The 23,459-nt window shown below is 36.8% G+C and overlaps 2 protein-coding genes and 2 long non-coding RNA genes across 5 annotated transcripts; 3 read left to right on the top strand and 1 right to left on the bottom strand.

The window, feature by feature from the left end:
• Positions 1 to 1,860: 1,860 nt before the first annotated feature.
• On the top strand, positions 1,861 to 14,046 carry LOC119077356. The gene is made up of 3 exons (XR_005087779.1): positions 1,861 to 1,871; positions 4,431 to 4,434; positions 13,774 to 14,046. It is a non-coding gene; the product is annotated as an uncharacterized LOC119077356 (long non-coding RNA).
• Positions 6,821 to 11,749, bottom strand: LOC119077334. The gene is made up of 6 exons (XM_037184517.1): positions 11,393 to 11,749; positions 10,817 to 11,328; positions 7,526 to 7,625; positions 7,377 to 7,466; positions 7,169 to 7,324; positions 6,821 to 6,909 (listed from the first exon to the last, which is right to left on the bottom strand). The coding sequence occupies exons 1-6, from the start codon at positions 11,684 to 11,686 to the stop codon at positions 6,856 to 6,858; spliced, it is 1,206 nt and encodes a 401-aa protein (XP_037040412.1). The 5' UTR covers positions 11,687 to 11,749; the 3' UTR covers positions 6,821 to 6,855.
• A 2,965-nt stretch (positions 14,047 to 17,011) lies between the features above and the next one.
• On the top strand, positions 17,012 to 17,340 carry LOC119077292. Its single transcript, XR_005087771.1, has 2 exons — positions 17,012 to 17,146; positions 17,308 to 17,340. It is a non-coding gene; the product is annotated as an uncharacterized LOC119077292 (long non-coding RNA).
• Positions 17,341 to 19,322: 1,982 nt separating this feature from the next.
• LOC119077291 (golgin subfamily A member 6-like protein 6) lies at positions 19,323 to 20,728 on the top strand. 2 transcript variants are annotated; one of them, XM_037184452.1, is made up of 4 exons: positions 19,323 to 19,475; positions 19,541 to 19,745; positions 19,805 to 19,889; positions 19,949 to 20,728. In XM_037184452.1, the coding sequence occupies exons 1-4, from the start codon at positions 19,414 to 19,416 to the stop codon at positions 20,635 to 20,637; spliced, it is 1,041 nt and encodes a 346-aa protein (XP_037040347.1). In that variant the 5' UTR covers positions 19,323 to 19,413; the 3' UTR covers positions 20,638 to 20,728. The 2 variants fall into 2 exon arrangements, with proteins under 2 accessions (XP_037040347.1, XP_037040346.1); XM_037184451.1 differs by having other exon boundaries at positions 19,538 to 19,745.
• The last annotated feature ends 2,731 nt before the right edge of the window (positions 20,729 to 23,459 follow it).

Raw genomic sequence — 23,459 nt, 5'->3', positions numbered from 1 at the left:
GTCCTAGTTTTCATTGACAAATGCAGCAATCGTAATTTTCGATAGAGAAATTTCTAACTTTATTTGACAGTTGCGACAATTTCGTCATGAAAACAAGGACCAAAACATGTTTTGAATGCCTCGTTTGTTTTCAGCATTATATTTATCGTTCAATCTCTCAAATTTTCCCTACGTTCGACCACATTTTCTCTTCATTCGTTTATAATTTGCGCTCGTTCGTTCCAATCATTCGCTCATATTTCCCTACATTCGTTCCAATGGCTAATGCAGCCTGTCTCATCATTCGTTCTTGTTGTTTCCCCCTCGGCTGTTTTGGGTAATGCTTAGTATTAGGCGAGCTCTACAAGTGACACTTTATCCCAAGTCTACATACCGAACAATCGGCTTTTTTAGTTTGGTACATATTTAAGAAGTTGAGTTTTAAAAGCCATCGAATTAAGTCAAATTAAGTTGTTTCCACTTTTCAAGTTACCATACTCTGGGAATCAGTAAATGCACTGGGTACGTCGATTAAAAACTCTGATAAATAATCTAAAATTGTGTTTTCTTAAGCTTGATTTCCACTTAACAAAAAAGTACTACTCTGTGTCAGAGACAAAATCGAATTTTTTCCGCCATTTTCTTAAAATGTCGAAAAAAGGTATTCGGCAACGAAGCTTAAAAGTGACACTGTATCTGAAATTCCGTCCGTATAGCCGAAAATATCTTAAAATAAAAAACGAAGTTTCAAGATGGCCACCATTTTCTTAGAATATCGAAAAAAGTTTATCATAACAGTACCTAGTTCACTTTGAATATTTTGTGTGCTAACGGTGCTAACTAATTGTATAGCTAACCTCACAAATTTAGTGACTTAACTTCAAATATAAATGTTTCCTGGCTACTTCCTGGCAAATTGTTCAATCAACTTTTTAGTCCGAATTTTCAATTTATTCGTTTTCTTAACAAAGAATCCAAAAATTACCGCGCTCCGCGAAGTTGGCTGTGTTTACTTAGCACACAAAATTGTGGTATGCGATCGCACTGCCAGTGGTCAAAATTTTGAATTATTTCTATCGTGACGATGAGTTTTTCTGTGGCATCATATTAAATTTATGTTTGGCTTGAGACTTGAGAAAATTTTCAGTTTACATGGCCTATTTGTAATTTACCTGCTATTTGAAAATTAAAAAAATCGAATTAATGAAGCATCGTGAAGCCCAAAACAACAGAGACGAATGGCAGAATATGATTTACGAATTTTAGAGAAAACATTTTTTAAATCCAATGGCCGACCAAATCAGTACGACTTCATCGAGTTAGACGGCAAACTTAACTATTTGAAACTGGTTCAGAAAAAATCCGAAAAAGTTAACAGTCTCAAAAGTAAGGACGCACATTGTTGTAAAGAATGCACTAAATTTAATACCTGATTGATTTCGATGGATCAGAGTCCGAGCTACCAGCAGCCCTTTATGTTTCAATTGATTTCGAATATTAATATTTTGTGTTGATATTTTGTTACCAGCTAACAGCTCGACAACAGCCGCAATGATGTGGTTCCATTACTCTTCACACACGCATACAGTGACTATTGACACGCGGACATCCAATTTTTATTAATATTTTATTTTCTGCAAATTCTGCGAAAAGAGAACTTTTGCATGCCTACTTTGATGAGCGTAATGGGGGTCTTTTTTTCACTTGTTGCGTAAAGTCTTTTTACCACTAGCTGCGAAAAGTAGCTGTCATCGTGTATATCGCGAAATTGGTCAATAAAAACGAAAATGTTTGATGAACTGAACGCATATTTATTTCAATACAAATCTTATTCCAAAGCACAACAATCTAAAACGGAGCCACCTAAGCATTAACTTGGGTTCACGCTCCCTGTAATTGGGAAACGAGCGGTAAATCTCCACCCCAACTGCAACATCAGTGACCATAGGCAGACAGTTCTGAAGGCCCATGTCGTTCCGCATTCGCTCGAATGTTTCGTAGACACGTTTACCGTCAACATGATAGGCTACCGATACGTTGGAACAATCGAACAGTATAGACTACGCCAAAATGATTTTTTTTCTCAATTTTTTTACATAAAGCAGCTAAAAATTGAAAATAAAGATACCCGTGTCTCGTCTTTTGACGAAAAAACTTGAAACCGGAAAGATTTTTCACTTTATAAATTCCTGAAATATGTGATTTGCGCCATTTTCCACCCAAATTCCACATAAGGTCTTAAGTTTGCCACTTTTCAATTACAGTAGTATGAGTAGTATTGTTCACTCAGTTCATCCAGTTTTGACTGATTCACTGAATTTTGTTTTGATGAAATGTCAAATCGGGACAGTAAATTTTAAATCTCAAACAAGTTTGTGTCGAAAATTTGGAGTATTTCGCGTAAAACAAAGTGATTCAGTTTAAATTTCGCACAGAAAATAGTTCCGAGTGTGCTCATGCTAGTGTCTTAAACAGAATTTAGGACAAATTCTCCGAAATACTTTCAAAGACAAATTAATTTGGTCAAACATTGTGGGTGTTGTGAAAATCTCATTTTTAAAAGTAATTTGGTGTGAATTGTGCCATTCAGTGTTCAATTCCTTAATTTTATGTGCCTAGAAATTGCCTGCAATACGTTTCGTGCTAATTCAGTCGGTAAAATGTGAAGAAAACATACAAAAATATGTTGCCATTCAGGTAAACAAAATTCTTGACATGTCTGTTGTGAAGACAGTCGTAAGTGACACCACAAAACTGAAATTTTTTGTCCGTTAATTTAAAAAATGATTTTTTTTGGCGGAAATGCTTTTATTTGAATGTGTGCATGATTCCGGTAAAATAAAATAGTGATAAAGTCACCACTATTGATGACCTTTAAAATGGCATCATTGGTTAAATATGATTGGCATAGTCTATTGTGTCGCCCGCATTAACGGCTTTTAACGATGACGATGCAAGTCTACCTTCGACGGTTTTTCGGCCATTTTTGATAAAGTCGAAGTACTTCTGTTGGATGTGAAGCTGTGCGGTTACCGTTCTTTTGTTGTGAAACTTTTAAGCTTAATCTAGTCGATTTAATTGAACGAAACTTTGGAATTTGTAGTGGATTTGGTACTTTGAAGTTTGAACGAAAAAAAAACATTCTTCTGTGAACTTAAGTAAAACGCATCCGATTTCAGAGTTCCCACGACTTAGGCAGGCTCCTAAAATTAGGAATTTTAGGAAATTTTAACGGTAATTTTAGGAGAATTTTAGGAGGTTTTGAAAGTAATTTTAGAAGGAATTTTTAAAAATTTGATAAAGTTTTTATAAGTAATTTCCGGAGGAATTTTTGCAGTCTCAAGATCTTTCTATTTCTCATACACTTCGTAAAATAATAAAAATGTTTCAGAAAATTAATATGTTCTATTAGGGGTGTGCGATGAATAAAGGATCGAGACTGGCATCCCTAGATGTCAAAAACTCGATTTTCTCAATTGAGCCATTTTGCCTCAATTTTAGACCAAACAAACACTCACGACACAAACACTTCTCACATGATTTTCAAAAACTTTTCTGTTCTACAACATTCCCAAGAATTTAACCCCACTTGATCAAAGATCGAATTATTTTCTTGGTATAATTTCCGAATTTTCAAGTTTAAGATTCACTTAATTTGTCATAGTCGGCAAACTTTGACGACTCACCAAAAATACTTTCTCGACAAACTTCGCCTGGATTTTTTTTTTCTGTAGCACTGAACTCCAATTAGTAGAATATTAGTCTTTAGTAGCAACTAATAAAGATCTTAAGGAAGGTTTTTGGTAGAAGTCGAAGTAGGTGATAGCAAGGTTTTGAAAGAACAGGGTAAGACACATCTGAGTTGATCACGAAGGTGGTGAAATACAAATTTTGACAAATAGATACTATTTATTGAGCATGCTCAATAGCCCTATTCACGTTAAAAAAATTGTGTTCAGATCCTTCGGAGGAATGTCGATTTCGTTTCATTATCGGACACTAAACAATTCTCTAGAACATCATAATTGACAAAAAATTGTTTCTGAGTCGCGCAACGCATTCAAAGTTTACATGAAAACGCATAGAAACGCATGGTAACGCATAGAAACGCATGCATTTTTGATTGCGTTGCGCGACTCAGAAACAATTCTTTGTCAATTATGATGTTCTAGAGAATTGTTTAGTGTCCGATAATGAAACGAAATCGACATTCCTCCGAAGGATCTGAACCACATTTTTTTAACGTGAGTAGGGCTAGCTCAATGAGCATTGCTCATAGATTGTTTGATGTGTTAACTTGAAGAAAAAAAATGGTTTTTATCAAGTTGACATTTCAAACAATCTGTAATGAGTATGCTCAATATATAGTTTATATATATATATTTCCACGGCTGATCTCTATAGTCTGACAAGTACATATACTTCCACTTAAAGCTTTATATTATTACCAGGTCTGTCTGTACGTTAAAGATAGGATTTTGGGAAGAAAATGTTCGACGATTGATTTTCAAGTCGTAGAGCATAGATATGAGACTCGATCAAGGAATGCTTTATATTATCAATTCGCGAATACTAACATTGGTAAGGGTGCGATCAGTTATATTGGTCCTTATTTGTTTAATCATATTCCTGATTCAATAAGTGATACGTCTAGTTTCTTTAAATTCAAAGAAAATTTGAAATTGTGGTTGTTGGAAAGATCCCAACTTGACATTTTATCAAAGCTACTATTATTATAATCCTGATTGAATATCAAAACAATTACGGAATAATTTTATTTTATTTCTAATTTTTTATTTATTGATTTTAACCTAAAAATAATTGTATTAAACTTTTATTAAATTATCAATCAAATTCCTTAAATGAAGAAATTCGCTGGAATTGATGCCCTAAATTTATTGTTTTGTCAAAAATTAATTGCTATTACCTTCTTTTCAAATTTTTTTTAATTATTGTACAAAACTGATGAAAAGAAGAATAAAAATACTACTACTACTACTACTACATAGTATCTATTTGTCAAAATTCGTGTGTCAGCCGCCTTCGTGGGTGTCTTAACCTGTTCTTTCAGAACCTTGGGTGGGAGACCGAAAACTAAAAAATTTAGCTTCTATGATTTGTCACAAGTTGTAAATGAGTTTTTAAAATTTACGCCAGTCTCGATACTTTATCCCTAACTGACAAAAAGGTTTTTTTTATCAAAACATCTTTTTCCTTATGTAATTTAATAATTGAAACTCTTATGGTTTACACTTTTTTGACGCCAGTATCGACCAGCAACTTGGCCTTTATCAGTTGTTTCTTGTCGACTGAACTGAAATTTTTTTTCGTACCACGTACCAATTTTACCGTTGATTTGGAATGAACATTCCAATTTATTTGGTGAGTCGTACCAATCGTTGGCATGCTGCACAAACTAATTGGTACATGGTATCAATTTGACCGTTGATTCCAAATCAACGGTAAAATTGGTAGATTTTATTTTCATTGTGGACGCTTCTTTCAAGTTAACAAGATTCACCATAATTTTGGTCGAAGTGCGACGATCTTCTAACAAACTGCGATCCTCGAGAATGTATTTGTTTTCGCTAAATCCATGTTCAGGATCGCTGTTTGCATGATTCAAAGAAAAGACTGTTTTCAAATTCATTGCAGCGTAATTAACAATAAGAATTGACTGTTTTTCAGTTTTATCAAAAAATTTCTTTGATAATATGGGCTCATTTTAGGAATTTTAGGAGTTTCAGAAGATTTTAGGAGGATTTGGTCCATTTTAGGAATTTTATGAATTTTAGGAGGAGTGGGAACTCTGCGATTTTAACAATTCTCTTTTTCCTCGTTTGGTAATGTCAAAAGACAGGCTAAGTTTGAAGATGGGTGATTTCGGATCGACCTCTCCGGAGCTTTGGCCCAATGTGTGCCTAAGTGTTTTTCGACGATATCTCCAGACTTTTAAGCACTACACTTGTCAGTGATACGCCAAATAAAAGGTATTTTTGCTTGTAGGGCGCCCAATTTTGAACATATTTCGTCTACTTTCGCTTTGTTAGATAGGTATTGACTGTACCAATCAGGGAAATTTTTTTTATGAAATTAGGCTCACCTGAGCGTGAACGTGAAGTATTTTGTCAATATGTCGAGTAAATATTGACCGAATTTCATGAATTTCTTTTTGTTTGAAAGCTATTAACGAATGTAAAGCGTCGGTACTATTTCCGGTCTCCTAATAAAATGGCTGCCGGCGGCCATATTGGATTTTATTAAAAGTTGTATAAAGTGGGAAAAATTGTACTTAGAGAGTTTCTGTTAACATAGAAGTAATTGGTTATGTGTGTGTGGTGTTTCAGGCATTCCATATATGGACATCTATATTTAACTATATACAGCTATATTGAGCTACATACAGGCATATTGAGCTATATAATAGCATATTCATCTGTGAAATGTTTATTTGTAGTGAAATATAGGTAAATAAAGCGGTATATAGCTGTTTAAATAGGAATTTATGAAATTTGTCTTCGTACGGGGCTGTCTATATTGCCTCCGGCAATTTATTTGTACATGATAACAAGGCAAAGAGTGGATAATGTAAGTGATTTTAACGGGCGAATAGCTTTTCAGTAGAGAATGAAGTAAAAGAAATGAAGAGTTTCACAGTAAAGGCTTTTGATACGAATAGGTGTTTCGTACGGGTCGGCGTTAGCTATGTTTTTTTCTTCGTTTCAAATATAAAACAGATAATGGAGTTGCTCTTAGGTGTGCGGACAAATAACAATGACGTTTAGTCAATTCAATATATAGATAAATAATTGCATATAACGAATTGTACTGCGTGTACATTCGGTGCCACAGGCATGTGAGACAATTTCCGGTAGATCACTCCAGAAAGTTTAGCATGAACATCGTTAAACTGTAAATGTTCTTGATTATCTGTACAACGAAAACCAAAATTCGAATTACGACAAAAAAAATAGTAGACTACTATAACTGGGAAGCGACGAGTTATCTTGTATCTTGTATGTGCCGCCCTCGGATACTTTTACTCACCGTGATACGAGATAACTAGTTACTTCCCAGTTATAGTATGCTATTTTACCTTACGAGGTTGGTAAAGGCTTTGCCCTAGGGTAGTAATTGCCTTATTTACTTTCCTAGTAAGGTAAAAAACGATTTACGAAACTCAACTAACCATTAGGCCAGTTGCAAAGTTTAACGGATGCAACTTCATGATTAGAATCGGTTGGATTCTTCCAACAATATTCAGGACCAACAGTATGACCTTCTGATATTTTACGTCGTAAATATACCACTTTGTGTTGTTGATTACTTCAGTTATTCTCTGAGTCTGTAAAGAAGCGAACAAATACAGACGGAGAAGACACAATTCAGCAGATTACCGTGTTATCAACTAATTGCCCGATATAGCAGACCATCAACAATTCGGTGGCAAAATATGCAATTGCGCCAATTCCGTTCGTAAAATTAACCTAAAAAACGAAGTGGTTTCAACAGCTAGTTTCTACACAAATGGCTTTAAGATTTATACGGCAAAATAACCGAATAGGCAAGCTACAGTACCAATATAACAGCATACACATTCAACGGTTGCAATGTCAGTAAATAGTTCGTTCATGTACGCATTGTATCTGAAAGTAATTACAAAAATTTAATTTCGTGTAACTGTTGACATAAATAACGTCTAAAGTGTGAAGTTTCCATATCCGAGACGAAGGCGAGCGAGTAATGCAACTGCATGTGTCAAAATAACATTGTACACACCAATGTGACAATTAACATTTTTAAGGAAAGGTTTCCGCCTTAATATTCCACACAAACCGATAAAAATGCACAACCGAACAGAAAAAAACTGGACGAGCAGATATTTTAACGATTAAAATTTACCTCGAACGTTTCCAGGATCTATGAACCCATCTACAGGAGGTGATAAACCAAACTGTTGATCTCAAATTTATCAAATCGTCGTCAAGTTGATTGAGTAAAACCATCGTACACCATCGTGTACTCGTCACTTATTTTCCGCCCATCACCGATAAGATGACGAAAGTGCTCAAGAATCTGAATGTTGCCTCTGGTTTTTCCAGTGGTAAGCAAATCAAAAGAGTGTTGTAACAAAGACAAAATCGAAAAAGACAAGAGGAGCGGAATTTACAAAGTTCGCTGTGTTTCTTGCGAAGACGTATATCATGTCCAAAGCGATAGCGGAGGACTTGACGCAGTCTAAGTTCCAAAAAAAGAACGAAGAAATTTTTTCGAGACGCGGCAACTATATATAGCCGAACATTTCAGTTTCTACCGTTTGGTTTATATCACCACAAAACATATTCTATCATCTCGCTTCAAATACGAGCAAAACGAGCTATCACTCGACTATGTACTACATAGTATGTATGTTTAAAATTGCCGGAGATACATCGCTTTCAAATTGGTCACTTTTCATACAAAATACACCAAATTGACTTTTCCCAAACAATCAAAATCTTTCAACTTACTCTGTATGTTTCTATCTGTCTATCTATCTATCTATCTATCTATCTATCTATCGACGGTCGATCTCGGAAACTAGTCAGCCAATCTCCATGAAATTTTGCAGGAACCTCAGGGTGGGCATAAAAATGAAAATGTGATACGCCATTACCCCAGGAAAAACCAGAATTTTATTTTATTGGCCTCGAAGTGGTTTCTGAGTGTTGTTTTCTAGGGTCGGGCACGCGTTTTCGGCTGTAGCTTAGCTGTATTGAAACCTACAGAGGCGTGCGACCCATCAAATGAAAGGTATTCGTAACACGATTCGAACAAAAAAATAATTAAAAAAATCGGGGCAGATTCGTTTGAGCTAGAGTGATTAGAGTGACCAAATTTTGAGCTACTCGAGCGCAGGATGAAAGGACTAATATTTTTGCAATTATGAGAGATAGAGAGTTACTTTCTTCGGCAAAGTCTCAGAGTTTTACGAGTAGAACATAGGGGCATATGTGAAAAATGTCGAAAATTAGAAATGGGTGGGTCAATTAGGGCTTTAGAGTTATTTTGTGAATGGTGGCAGATAGAGAGTTACTTTCTTCGGCAGTCTCAGAGTTTTACGAGTAGAACAGAGGGGCATACGTGAAAAATGTCGAAAGTTGGAAATGGGTGGATCAATTGGGGTTTTGGAGATATTTCTTGAATGGTGGCAGATAGAGAATTACTTTCTTCGTCCAATTTTCGTCAAATTTTCGAATTTCGTCAAATTTTCGATTTTCGTCTCGATTTTCGTCAAATTTTCGATTTTCGTCAAATTTTCGATTTTCGTCAAATTTTAGAATTTCGTCAAATTTTCAAATTTCGCCAAATTTCCGAATTTCTGTTATAAACTGTTATAAAAAGCAGTGTTCTAAAACTTCTAAAACGACTGATGTCCCAACAAAAACCTCTTCGAGAAAAGTGTGACGCAGTCTTTGAAATACAATTTCTAAAATGAATGATATCGCTAGAGTTGACGCTTTCAGCTTCGTTACGCAAAAATTAAATTTTACACCCAATTTTAGTTCAAACAAGCTGGCTTAGTTTTTCTCATCATCCGCCAAATAATTTTTACCAAAAAAAAATTGACTGGAAACAACAAAAATTTTACCAAAAAAATCTGCATTTTTATCGGTTTGTGTGGAACATTAGGGCGGAAACCTTTCCTTAAAAATGTTATTTGGGGATTCCATAGTGCTCAAAAAAGACAAAAACTCGATTAATGTGACAATTCACGCCGTAAGTTCGGTCGAAATTTAAAATCATTCTCACGCAAGTCTTTCTAACGCACAAGGAAGCGTTGAAATGTATTTTTCGGTTCATTTTTTCATCGGTTCACTTGAAATTCAAATATTAGGCACACTTACGGCGTGAATTGTTTCGATTCCTCTGTTGATACGGATTGTAATGTCCACATATATCCACATTTGTTGAATTGTCAAATTGAAAGGGCTTTTGACCGTTAATAAAATCTGTTCTTGCATGTATCATGTTCTTGGAGTACGTTCGTTGACTCGAATGCTGTGTGCAATTCATCACATCAACAACGAATCGGTGCCTTAGGTAATACTTTTTAGTCTAACATTAGACAGACACAATGTCGAGCAAATAGGAAAGACATTTGACCACTTAACTGTTTCGACGTTTTCTATTAATATGCAGTTCAAAAATACCATTTCTCATCATGCCATGGCAACAGTGGTACAAATGCTCTATGAACACTATACCATTTTGTTCATGAAAAAGTCTAGCGAATCATAGTCGAAATGAAATTTCTCATTACTAAACTCGCATTTTGTATCTCCAGAAGAATCAAAACTGTCGTCTTATTGGTATGTGCAGCGAAGGTTTGAAAAAGCTTTGATATGCTCAAATACAAATGTACAAACCTTTGTTTTCTTTAGTTTGGTGGTAGTTTACCACGTGCTGGCCACGAAATTTCATATCGACTATTATTCGCTAGACTATTTCGTGAGAAAAATGGTTCATAGAGCATTTGTGCCAGTGCCAATGTCGCCATGACCTGATGAGAAATTGTATTTTTGAACTGCATATTGATGCAACTCGTCGAAAGACGTATTTCTGAGCTCGCGTCTAATTACAAAATTGGCTATCTCCCCCGAAAACCTTGTAAAGTTCCACTTGACAGTACTTCAAAGACAAGTCGACCTGCGAAAGTGCCTAAGATCTATCGTCCACAACAGATGTGTATAACACTTTTCATGCGGATGGCCTAAATTTCTGAAATTTATGCCCAAGGCATGAAAATGATTTTGTACCACTGATGATCATGCCCTTGAAGTTAATGTTTACGTACCTTGCTAAGTCCATTAACTCCTTGATCATATTTCTAAACGCTAGTTGGCGCTCGGAGTCATTAACCCCCTTCTCAGACATTGCGTCAAACAATTTAAAGTCGTCCTCGATCAGAGAGACCAGGTCATCATAGACGTCCACATACACTATGAATACACAAGTCATCGCAAACGTGCCCAAAATGTGGAAGACTACATGGCCGATGTTTATAGCTGTTGCGATTAAATATCCTTTAAGCTGTTCGTCATTCACAAATGGTATTATCAATGGAGAAACTTTGGTCAGATTTCCATTAACTAGAAAATCGTAACATGGCCAAAACGAATATAGACCGGCTCCTGCCACTGAGCCGACAATGACACAGTTAAAGTGATATGAAATCGTTTTCCCACTCTTCGCTAGGATCCACTCTCTGTTTCCCGTCACATTAACTTCGTACACTTGGAGTATGAAATTGAGCAGCGACATGAACTTTTTGTGGTTGAGAACGACAACTACAAATTTGGCCGTGTGCTACGAGAGTAGAAACAAATATTTGAATCCCAACAAATTGTTAGTTGGATTTTCAATGCTATACTATTATGTGTACACAGGTGCCACCCAGCACAACAACATCATCCAAGGACGGGAAGTCCAAGTAAATTGTGTAAACAATGAGAAACCAGGTGAACCACTTCACAAACACATTGAACGCGGTTCTGAGACTGAACTGCCATTCGTTTGTTAGCTCAAATCCCAAGGGATACGCGAAGTTATGGACGAACTCCAAAATTACGGCCATCTGTTCGCTGGCTGTTTCATGTTTGGCTACTTTTCCGTTTTTGCCCAGTTTTTGTTTTACTTTAGAGACAATTCCCTGCAGAAACTCCATATTCCTATCTTATTTGTGTTAAAGTGTTTAACTCTTCCGTTACGTTCCGAACCGTCGTAATGTACGAATATTACTAAATGTTGCAAAAGCTATACTTTGCTTGATTTCTAGTTTTTTGTTTTGTAAACATGCTGAGCTTCTGCTCGTTCTCGACTGTTTAGTTGTGAAGAGGAAAATAGTAATTATCCCCCTACGAAGTACTTAGGTCTTATAGGTTTAATATGTCTGGTCGCAGAATTACAGTGAACGACAGTGAAATTTTGAGCATGAATTTGCTTCAGCTGGTTCACTCATACAATGCTAGGGCGCAACGCTACACCATCGTCTCATAAAATTTTGACATGCAACTGGCTCAATTTCAGTGTTACCAACACAGGTTAGTACACCGATTAATAAGTATGCATTTGTTTGTACGAGTGTGCAACAGCTGAAGCAAATTCATGTCCAAAATTTTACTTACGTCCACTGTAATTTGAGTGAACACATTTGGTACCCATTTCTGATGTTAAACGCTTTAGCCATCTGAGATCTAATAGTGCATTACTTACCCACACAATGGGGCAACTGATAGAAATCGGCTTCGCCTCGGATCGGTAAACGTAACACAAGAAGTCATTTACATCATTTGTCGCATTGCCAATTACAGTGCATTACTTACCAATTAAATGGAACGAATGCAAGAAATGGCATTTCTTGCGTGAAATCTACCTATTAAGGCGAAGCCGAGGATGACATTTATTTTTGTATAGAAGACTTGCGTCACGATCGATTACTAACGAGCGGGCTCGATGAACATAACAGTTATGGACAAGTAGATATTGCGGACACCATTCGTACGGGTCCATCCCTTTCGTTTTCCGTAATTTTTTTTTATTTCAATTTAAATATCGTTCGACTAAAATCGTGTGAAAAGTTTCACTTGAGTTGACCCTCATGATGCATATGTTGGTGATATTTGTTGTTTGATAGAAAAATGGAGAGTTCAAGAGCATGGGAGAATGGATGTAATGTTACCGACAGTTTAGAAACGAACTCTTCGCTAAATAATTGATAAGGTTTCTATCGTCGTGGCGGGACATCAGTTATTGTTTTGGAATTTTGTTAATACTAAATTGTGCGATATATTGATTGTATGCACTATTTGTGGGTGGTGAAGTGATGGGTTGATGGGAACATTTTTAACAATTTCTATTTCTAACAAATTATCTAGTTGTCCACAATAAAAGGAATTAAAATCCTCAAATTTCTCCCGATATTAACAATCTTCATTATCTGTCACTTTTCGCAATGAATGTACAAACCAGGTATGGCCTAATGTAAAAATTTGTATGGGGCGGAGGAAATAGCGATTTCATGTAAAGAAACTCACCTCTCAATGATTTTCATTGAAAGATGGATTTGTTTATATGAAATCGCTATTTCCTCCGGCTTGTATGGACAGACCATACCTGGTTTGTACATTCATTGATTTTTCGCAGCTACCAAACCAAGTCAAAAGTGACAGACAATCCATGCATTTTCTGTCAAAATTTCATTTCAAGACATTGGAAGGTTGCGCAGATGGCTTGGGAAAAAAGGACTTCACCTCTACCACAAATCATAGATCTTGGACTGGACATATTACTTGACATTGCATTGTGTGCAACATAAAGAAACTAAATTCGAAAACCCCGCCGAAACCTTGTGCTTCCACCTATGTGAAAAACACTTTCCGAACGATCCAATCTTAATCTATTCTGCGAAGTATTTCAATGTCTTTGCAACTTCACAAATCGTACCCAGGCGTATCTCACGATTTCCCATGACCACCGACGATCCACCCAGATCTTCGGCCTACGCATTTATGTCTAAGGCCAGTTCATACTCGCATACATTTTTGCGATATATGCGACCATGAACTGGCCTTAAACAAAAAAAAACGTCCTTTTTTGGATTGTACTTAATTGTATTTCGGAAAACAACATCGATTCGTTTGTCGAACGGTGCTTAGGCCAACTTTATTTTAAAAGCGATGACACCACATTCTGCCTCACGCTCCCTGTAATTGGGAAACGAACGGTAAATCTCCACCCCAACTGCAACATCAGTGACCGTAGGCAGACAGTTCTGAAGGCCCATGTCGTTCAGCATTTGCTCGAATGATTCGTAGACACGTTTCTCGACAACGTGACAGGTTACCGATTCGTTGGAACATTCGAACAGTATTGTGTCGCCCGCATTAACGGCTTTTAACGATGAGGATGCAAGTCTACCTTCGACGGTTTTTCGGCCTTTTTTGATAAAGTCGAAGTACTTCTGTTGGACGTGAAGCTGTGTGGTAGCCATTCTATTGTCGTCAAACTTTTAAGCTTAATTTAATCGATTTAATTGAACGAAGCTTTGGAATTTGTAATCGATTTGGTACTGGAGTATAACACTTTGGACGAAAAATAAAATCGGTTTCTCGGTGTCTTTGATGGCTTTGATGTCAAGTTGCGATGACAGCTGTCATTCGGACAAAGTTTCGAATTCGAACAGAAACCTTGATATTTTAAAACGACCGCTAAAATTCAAAATGATATTCAAGGTTTGATACGACCGCTGTGCCAGTTACGCAAAAATGTTCTCGTGTAACAGCTTGAGTACGCGTTAACTTAATAGCTATTCGCTCAAGAAAGTTTGAGAAATTAATGAACGATCCCTAAAGGACTCTTGGCGCTGAAATGAGCTACTTACATTTTAAAATGTGATTTTCAGCATTCAACTCTACGATTTCCCAACGAGTGAAACGTGACCTGTGAGCTACCACAAATACCGACATTTTGTGTGCAGTGCGATATTTCCTTCGGTGTAGCGTTTACGATTTCAGGGTGTCGATTCTCATGAATTTAGGAATTCGTAACTTGACAGTCATCGGCTTAAAAGTTACCAATCATATGGACCACTCTTAGCATTAAGTTGACAGCTGTCAAGTTACGTAATTCTTAAATTCACGAGAATTGACGCCCAGTAGAGTTAATCGAATGTTCACCAAAGCTAGAGTCTCGCAAAAATACTTTTGCACTGACAGAATTCAATACGAATTGTTAGCGAATTTTACCGAACGTAGAGTCGTAGGTTCTTTGTAGGAAGTTCTTATTTCGGACAATTCTGATACCAAACACAGTTCCGTTGAAGATATTAATTCGTTAAATTCAATTTTATAAAAAGCGCTGCAGTTCCAATGTTGACAGGGTGTGGGTGTGTAAAAAAGGATAAAACCTTCCGGCTGTCACTTAAGAATGCTTCCTAAAGAATAAGCAACTTTTTGACTTCTCTAGCATTTATCGAGTTCCATCATGTTTTTCAATGAACCATTATAACCAACCATGGGTTGGCTACTAGATTTTGTGTTACACAAAACACAACCCAACCATTTGAAGTAGTCAAGCCATACTTACAAAAAAGTGACATTGGTCGAAAAAAAAAACCCTTTAAGGGTAAAGGTGACGCAAGTCAACATCAAAAATAACTGATATAGCTAGAAGTGACGCATTCTGCGTCTGAAGCAAAGAACTCTAAAAATATTGCGTCACAAGTGGCAAGGCAATAACTGATGATTGTAAGATATACAAGGATACAAGTACTTGCGTCACATTTACCCTTTAGGGATTTTTTTTTGACTGATTTTAAATACTCCACTCGCTGCTCTCGTGTCATTTAAGTGCTAACTTGTGTGATAAGTTGATAGTGCCTATGAGAAATGCGGATATGATGCTCATGGGTGGTTAAGGTCTTCTAGGACAAATAAAAGACGAAATTTGTTGTTGGCTCAATGCTTTGAATAATTTTTTTTTTTTTGTTTGAATTTATTCTCTCTTTTCATTTGATAGTTTTAAAAATCCTAGCGTCTAGTTTAACAACAAGTTAGTGTAGATTAAGTCTGGGTTGATCTAATATTTAGATTTAGATTTTAGATTTTAGATTTTATTTCTAATATTTAGATTTTGATCTAATATCTAATAGTCCGGGATACCTCAAGGTTCGGTCTTGGGTCCGTTGTTGTTCTCAATGTATATCAATGACCTGCCGAGCTGCCTTAGATTTGCATCGCACCACATGTTTGCTGATGACGTTCAGTTGATGTACTCCAGTCCCAAAGATGCGGTCAATCAGGCCGTTTTTCGTGTCAATCAAGACCTATACGCAGTCGATCGCTGGGCTCGTGAAAACTCCTTGAAACTAAATGCCAAGAAGTCTCAAGTTATCCTGTTTGAGGATTCTAGATCCTTGTCGCCTTACCGACTTCCTCCCGTCCTTCTCGGTGGTATAGTCATCCCATATGCAGACAAGGTTCTGAACCTTGGGCTTGTTATGGATAATAGGCTGACCTTTAAAGACCAAGTGCGCGAGATTTGCTCGAAGGTGTTTGCCAGGCTTCGTAGCCTTTGGCACCATAGCCACGTGTTCTCTCGGAAGGTTCGGATGATGCTGATCAAGTCGCTCGTGCTGCCTGCCTTTACGTATTGTGACTCGGTTTACTCGACCAATTTATCTTTCGCTGATGCTAGGTCATTGGGTGGTGCTTTTAGTGCCTGTGTCCGTTTTGTCTTTGGATTGAGGCGCTACGACAGCACTCGTGATCGCGTCGACGAGTTATTAGGGTGTGATATTATGACGTATCTGAAGCGTCGGCGTTGCTCGTTCATGCATGGCCTTGTTCTTTCTCGTGAGCCGGGATTTCTCTTTGATAAGCTGACCGAGGGGAGGTCAGGACGTAGCCGCCAATACGTCATTCCGAGGCATGTTTCGACCCAATATGGGCGGTCGTTCTTTGTGAGGACTGTAGCTGACTACAACGCGATTCCCGTCGGAGTGAGGATGCTTAGCTCTGTGTCGAGGTTCTCCAACGCATGTCGAGATCACGTACGTCCCCATTGAGTCAAAAACGCTTTGCACACGGGGTTTGCTTGTCGGCTCTGTGACTGGAGTCCTTCGTTTCAAGATTATTATTTCTTTTCTTTATATAATGAATGTTTCTGCGTTGCTTGCGGGCGTGGTGTCTGGTAGCACCGTAGGTGAGTTTATTTGTTCATTTATACTCTGAGCTAAAAATCTTATTTTCCCATTTAATGCCGTCACTTGCTATTTTTTTTTTTTTTTTAATATTTTTTGTATCTCAATGTTTATCTTTGGTATGTTTAATTATCGATAGAGAGAGTTGAATAGTGTTTGTTAAATCGAAAGGATATTTGTACAAGGTTTTTCCTTTTTGTCCTGCTGAATAAAGTTGAATTGAATTGAATTGAATATTTAGAATGACAATCGAACGAACAAACAAATTGTTCTCCAAATTGTTTGCCCATTCGAAATGGTCGGTAATGGTGCATTTTGTAAATCACGTTTGGGTTTGACGAATTCAGATAAAAGGAAAACGGATTGCGAATATTCCATAAATAAATTAATAAATTAAATTCCATTCTACACGAACGACACATTTTGGTTCGGAAACCGTTGCGAACATTCAAATAGATAAGTGTTATACTAACGAGAACTAACTGATAGGAGAGCCATCTGACATTAACTTTGTGTAACTTTCTGAACGTACATATGAGCGCGAATGACTATTATGTATAGTGTTATGTATATAGGTTACAACGGAGGTTGTATAAATGTATAACGAAGAGAAGTAAAACCAAAACAAAAATCCTAAAAAACAAAACGGAAAAGAGAACTCCGATCATTCGACCAGAGAACAAATGGTTTTCGGGTGCAATGTTCAGTTTGTTGTAACTGTTGTAATTCAACTAACTTTTTTAGAGTCTACAGATTAAACTTAAGCGAAATAAAGAAATGTTTCTTCCTCTTCTCCTCCTCCTCCTCTTCAATATTCCGATTCTCCATTGCGAATCGGTGTGTGTGTACAATATAGTGACTGGATGATCGGATTTTTCCCACCCAAGTTCCCAACCCAAGTTTCGGGTGAATATAACTATGAATGTACATACCAGGTATGGCCGATTCTTCAAAATATGTCGATTTATCTTGAACGCACTCATTATTTTTGTGAAAATAATATAAAAATAGGTGCGTTAGAATCTGTTTTTCAAATCCGTATTTCCTCTAACGTGACATTAGACCATACCTGTGGTCTATAATCATTGGAATATAAGACTGGTTACGTTGCTTGCGTGACTTTTGGCGTTTTAATGTTGGTAGAAATGTGTTGCTTTATTATGTTTATGTACTTTAGAGCGAGCGGATACTAGTTTATTATAACTTGCCTTGGGGTCAAAGATGTCAAAGTATTTGCTTCTTTTTCAACATCTAAAGTATAGTTTCCACTTAAAAAGAGCACTTCGTTTAGCCTCCGTTTACATAACAGTTGTAAAATAGAACAAAGGAACTGTCACGTAAACGGCGTAAAAAATAGGGATGGGAGGAGGTTTATATTATCGATAATATCAATCGAAAGAAATTATCGATAATTGATATATCATATCGTTATCGATATTTTGATAATTATCGATAATTATCGAAATATCGATATTTCGATAATTATAAAAATATCGATATTTCGATAATTATCAAAATATCGATAGTTTCATAAACAATATATGCAGCAATCCATGACCTGTCCCGTGACTAACGAAACTTTCAAACCCAAATATTTCGGAATCTATCAGACTTTTCTTAGAGCATGTTGGATTCTCTTCAGTTTGGTCCACTAGTAGATCAGATGACGATCCATGAAGGTTGCTCTACGAAAAGTCCTAGAGATTTTGAGCAATTCCAAAACGAAATTTGTCCGTCACTGGACAAGGTCATGGATTGCTTCATATGACAAATATCAAAAAAATATAAAAAATTGCTACTGAAAACTACATATCAATCAAAAATGCTCATTACCACCGTTTAGTGTACATTAATTTGTTAGCGCTTTCTCTTTTCATTCGAAAGTATATGTATGTCACAGAGCCTATTTTCGGTAATTTCAAATTTCAAATTTTATTTTTGATAATATAGAGGAAATGTCGATAATTTCATGCCCTGGTGTCTTATGAACCTATAAACATTACAGACCTCGAGAATCTTCTTTTCATATTTATAGATACTTACATTCGCTTCGTTCGCTGTAACAGGATTGTAACAGGATATGTCGATAATTATCAAAATATCGATATGTCGATAATTATCGATATTTCGATAATTATCAAAATATCGATATTTCGATAATTATCGAAATATCAATGATTATCGATTATCGATATTCATTTGATAATTTTCGATAAAAAAAATTATCGATTATCGATAATCGATAATTATCGATTATCAATATCAATATCGCCCATGTCTACTAAAAAATTGAAATAAATTCAATTTCCACTCCGTTTGCGTGACAGTCCTTTTGTTCTATTTTACAACTGTCGTGTAAACGGAGGCTAAACGGAGTGCTCTTTTTAAGTGGAAACTATACTTAACGATGCGAATGAGAGGTCCGATGACCAGTTTTTTTTTTATCTTGCCTTGTCAAAATATTTCTTTCTCTTTCATCATAACACTCTATAGAGAAAATATATGTGGATTTGCATTACCTTCAGTGTGGGATCGGCCGTGGGCGCAGCGCCACCTGTTATCATTTATCTGCTGGTCGCAGGCGAACCAACTTACCATTTCTCTGGGAGTTTGACAATTTACCGCTGTCATCTTAAACCTCTAAAACTGACAATTTACATTGCACATACAAAAATACATTCCAATCTTCAATAATGGAATCCATCCAAGAAGGCTCCAAATCACCGGAAAGTAGCGTAAATTTGCAACCCAGAGGGTGAGCATCTATCGTGGCGATAAGTCGTGTGATTTGAAAATTTAAAAAAAATATTTTCGAAGCAGAGCAGAACAAAGCAGAGCGAAGCCCCGACCCACAAGACGATTAGCTGAATATGAATTGCGGATTTTGGAAAAGGCATATTTTCGAACAAAGGGCCGACCAAACAAATTCGACTTTATCGAATTGGACTGCAAATTGAAAAATTTAAGACTAATTCAGATCAAACAATGGTTTCGTAAGAAACCGAAAAAGTTGGGATCGACAAAGGTAAGGTCTTTACATCATTTTAAACAATGCACTATCTAACAATTGACTGACTTTCATAGATTGGACTTCGGACAATTAACAGCCGGGCTACTGGCAAAATGACGCCAATCTGCGCTGAGGAGGATGTTCGTCTAAACCAGAGGGGTGATTATATGTTGATAACGACACCGATCGCACCAGCTAAATCTGTCTATTTTTTTCAGATCTTAGATCACATTCTGGACAACAACTGGATAAAGAATCCTCGTCATCTCCATCCGAGATACATGTCGATGACGAAGATCCGGTACAGCATCGAAACATTTCTTCGTGTTCGGAAGACCACGAAAATCTATCCGACGAGCGTCTCGGAATGGAACAGTCTCGATTGAACGAAATCGACCAACAGCAAAATGAGTCTGAAGTGGTTGGATCCACTGATTCCGATGAACACGAAAATCTATCCGACGAGCGTCTCGGAATGGAACATTCTCGATTGAACGAAATCGACCAACAGCAAAATGAGTCTGAAGTGGTTGGATCCACTGATTCCGATGAACACGAAAATCTATCCGACGAGCGTCTCGGAATGGAACAGTCTCGATTGAACGAAATCGACCAACAGCAAAATGAGTCTGAAGTGGTTGGATCCACTGATTCCGATGAACAAGAAGAAACCATGAAAGAGTTGGAGACTCAAACAGTTGAGACACAACAAAAAGCCAGTGATGAGGAAATAACACTTTGGAAGGTAGCACAAAACAAGTTAGAGGTAAAGAAAGCCAAACTTAGAAGTAATATTATTGACATTGAAAAAAACATAAACAGACTTCAACAAAAAAAATTGGGCATGATCGCAGAAGAGTTAAGTATTGACTTGGAAATTATTTCATTAAAAAAAAAAATTAATTAAAATCGTAACCGCCGGACATTTGATGCAAATTAAATTCTTTGTATTCTTTCGAAAGCTCTCGTTTCTTGTGGATCACATTAAAAATCGTTTTGAAGTATTTGCTTTGAGTTCAATTTTCTTTCCGCTAATACTTACGCAGACCTAAGGCCGTAATGAATAATTTTCACGGGATCCTCCAACGTATAGCAGACACATTGCTACTAAGGAAAACAGAAACTGCTTGAGTCGATCATGTGATTAAAAAAAAAAATTATTGACCCTGTGCAATAATGTCCACAGTTGATACATGGACCACGTCTTTCTTCTGTAATCGAATGACGGGGTCTGCGGCCTCGACTCGGAGGCACACAACGTCTTTTTATACAGGCAAAGGAAGTTTTACTTTTCACCATGTAATTGAAAAGAGCGATATTTTGATAACACGACAAGCAAATATCAAACCAATGGACCGGATAAATATTTGCGTCTTTAGCAGTCAGTATAAATCATTTTCTTCCTCGATTACACTAATTACTTCGGCAGGCTTCCGCCTCATCTCAGAGTGGCCGACTACGGTAGCACCTCGAGGGCCGAGTATAACTACGACTAAATTTTTCGAGGCTGAACAACACTATGAGCTAGTATAGCAAAACAATAATTGTTCCGAATGCCCAATATCTTTTCAAAACTATTAGAAAACATATTGTACCTGGTCATATAAGACATTTGGTGTTCGCAGCGGAACGATATTTCAAGGAGCTTCCATAGCTCAGAAACCTTACCCGGCAGTCAGTGCCGGACTGGCTCGAAAAAGCCCTTCGGGAGTTGTATGGAGAAATTTTTCGAAAGGCCCATCGTTGCCCCTTATCCATACAAAAATCAAAAGGCCATTCGGGAATCGCCCGAACGCCCATAGGGCCAGTCCGGCACTGCCGGCAGTCAACCAATGCTTGCATATTTGACATCGTAAAGTATATAAGCCGGGTAGCGAATAGGGTAAGTTTGGTATTTTTGGAATGGTGAGATCTCAGGCTATATAGCAGCATTTGCAGATGGTCAGCAAGCTTCACAATTTTGAAGAAATCAATGAAAGATGTCCAGTATTCACAAAATAGAAATGTTAAATTTCTTGTTAGTGCATATAATTTTTTGGCAGGCCAGAGTCAAACACTACATAGCAATTCATTTCATTTTTAGTCCAACTTTCAATGAATTTCTTTTAAAAAGAGCCATCAGAACAGTCGGAGCGTTTGCTGCGACTGAGACCCGTACAAACCCGTATATCTATTGCGTACGTGACCCTAGTGCGTCTGTCACCCTACTTTGACCGTAAGCCTATTGCGCCGGTTAATGTAGTTAAAGTAAAATTATTATGTAATATGTACATCTTACAAATTGCGCATAGCGCAATTACGAAGCCCCGTACGACGTTCCTTTCAAATGAAACAAAAATTTCAAATCGCCCTAAAATTTTATTTTTTTGAAGGGCCTATTATCGGCCTCAGTCCGAGGACCCAAATTTAAAATTTTTTTCAACTACATTCTATTCGGCCTTTGATTACCTTCCAAATGAAACAAAAATTACGAAAAACGGATGAAATTTACTCGAGTTATATGTAAAATACACATAGGGCCCTAGTAGTGGCCTTAGTCCAAGGACCCAATTTTTTTTTTTTTTTCAACTACATTCTATTCGGCCTTTGATTACCTTCCAAATGAAACAAAAATTACGAAAAACGGATGAAATTTACTCGAGTTATATGTAAAATACACATAGGGCCCTAGTATCGGCCTCAGTCCGAGGATCCAAATTTAATTTTTTTTTTCAACTACATTCTATTAGGCCTTTGATTACCTCCCAAATGAAACAAAAATTACGAAAAACGGATGAAATTTGCTCGAGTTATATGTGAAATACACATAGGGCCCTAGTAGTGGCCTTAGTCCAAGGACCCAAATTTAATTTTTTTTCAACAACATTCTATTCGGCCTTTGATTACCTTCCAAATGAAACAAAAATTACGAAAAACGGATTAAATTTACTTGAGTTCTATGTAAAATACACATAGGGCCCTAGTAGTGGCCTTAGTCCAAGGACCCAATTTTTTTTTTTTTCAACTACATTCTATTCGGCCTTTGATTACCTTCCAAATGAAACAAAAATTACGAAAAACGGATGAAATTTACTCGAGTTATATGTAAAATACACATAGGGCCCTAGTAGTGGCCTTAGGCCAAGGACCCAAATTTTTTTTTTTTCAACAACATTCTATTCGACCTTTGATTACCTTCCAAATGAAACAAAAATTACGAAAAACGGATGAAATTTACTCGAGTTATATGTGAAATACACATAGGGCCCTAGTAGTGGCCTTAGTCCAAGGACCCAAATTTCATTTTTTTTCAACTACATTCTATTCGACCTTTGATTACCTTCCAAATGAAACAAAAATTACGAAAAACGGATGAAATTTGCTCGAGTTATATGTGAAATACACATAGGGCCCTAGTAGTGGCCTTAGTCCAAGGACCCAAATTTAATTTTTTTTCAACTACATTCTATTCGGCCTTTGATTACCTTCCAAATGAAACAAAAATTACGAAAAACGGATGAAATTTACTCGAGTTATATGTAAAATACACATAGGGCCCTAGTATCGGCCTCAGTCCGAGGATCCAAATTTAATTTTTTTTTTTCAACTACATTCTATTAGGCCTTTGATTACCTCCCAAATGAAACAAAAATTACGAAAAACGGATGAAATTTGCTCGAGTTATATGTGAAATACACATAGGGCCCTAGTAGTGGCCTTAGTCCAAGGACCCAAATTTAATTTTTTTTC

Source organism: Bradysia coprophila, unplaced genomic scaffold (genome assembly GCF_014529535.1).
Source record: "Bradysia coprophila strain Holo2 unplaced genomic scaffold, BU_Bcop_v1 contig_235, whole genome shotgun sequence".
Lineage (NCBI taxonomy): Eukaryota > Metazoa > Arthropoda > Insecta > Diptera > Sciaridae > Bradysia > Bradysia coprophila.
Note: the sequence above shows the minus strand (reverse complement) of the source record. Positions and strands in the feature narration are given on the sequence as shown.

Excerpts from the sequence above, each read along its gene's own strand:
- LOC119077334 (XM_037184517.1), bottom strand. The coding sequence starts at position 11,686 with ATGGAGTTTCTGCAGGGAATTGTCTCTAAAGTAAAACAAAAACTGGGC. Across the intron at positions 7,626-10,816 it reads GAGTTAATGGACTTAGCAAG|ATACAATGCGTACATGAACG; the intron begins GTACGTAAACAT and ends AATTACTTTCAG. Across the intron at positions 7,467-7,525 it reads GCCTATTCGGTTATTTTGCC|GTTAATTTTACGAACGGAAT; the intron begins GTATAAATCTTA and ends TTCGTTTTTTAG.
- LOC119077291 (XM_037184451.1), top strand. The coding sequence starts at position 19,414 with ATGGAATCCATCCAAGAAGGCTCCAAATCACCGGAAAGTAGCGTAAAT. Across the intron at positions 19,476-19,537 it reads GTAAATTTGCAACCCAGAGG|CAGAGCAGAACAAAGCAGAG; the intron begins GTGAGCATCTAT and ends ATATTTTCGAAG. Across the intron at positions 19,890-19,948 it reads TGTTCGTCTAAACCAGAGGG|ATCTTAGATCACATTCTGGA; the intron begins GTGATTATATGT and ends TATTTTTTTCAG.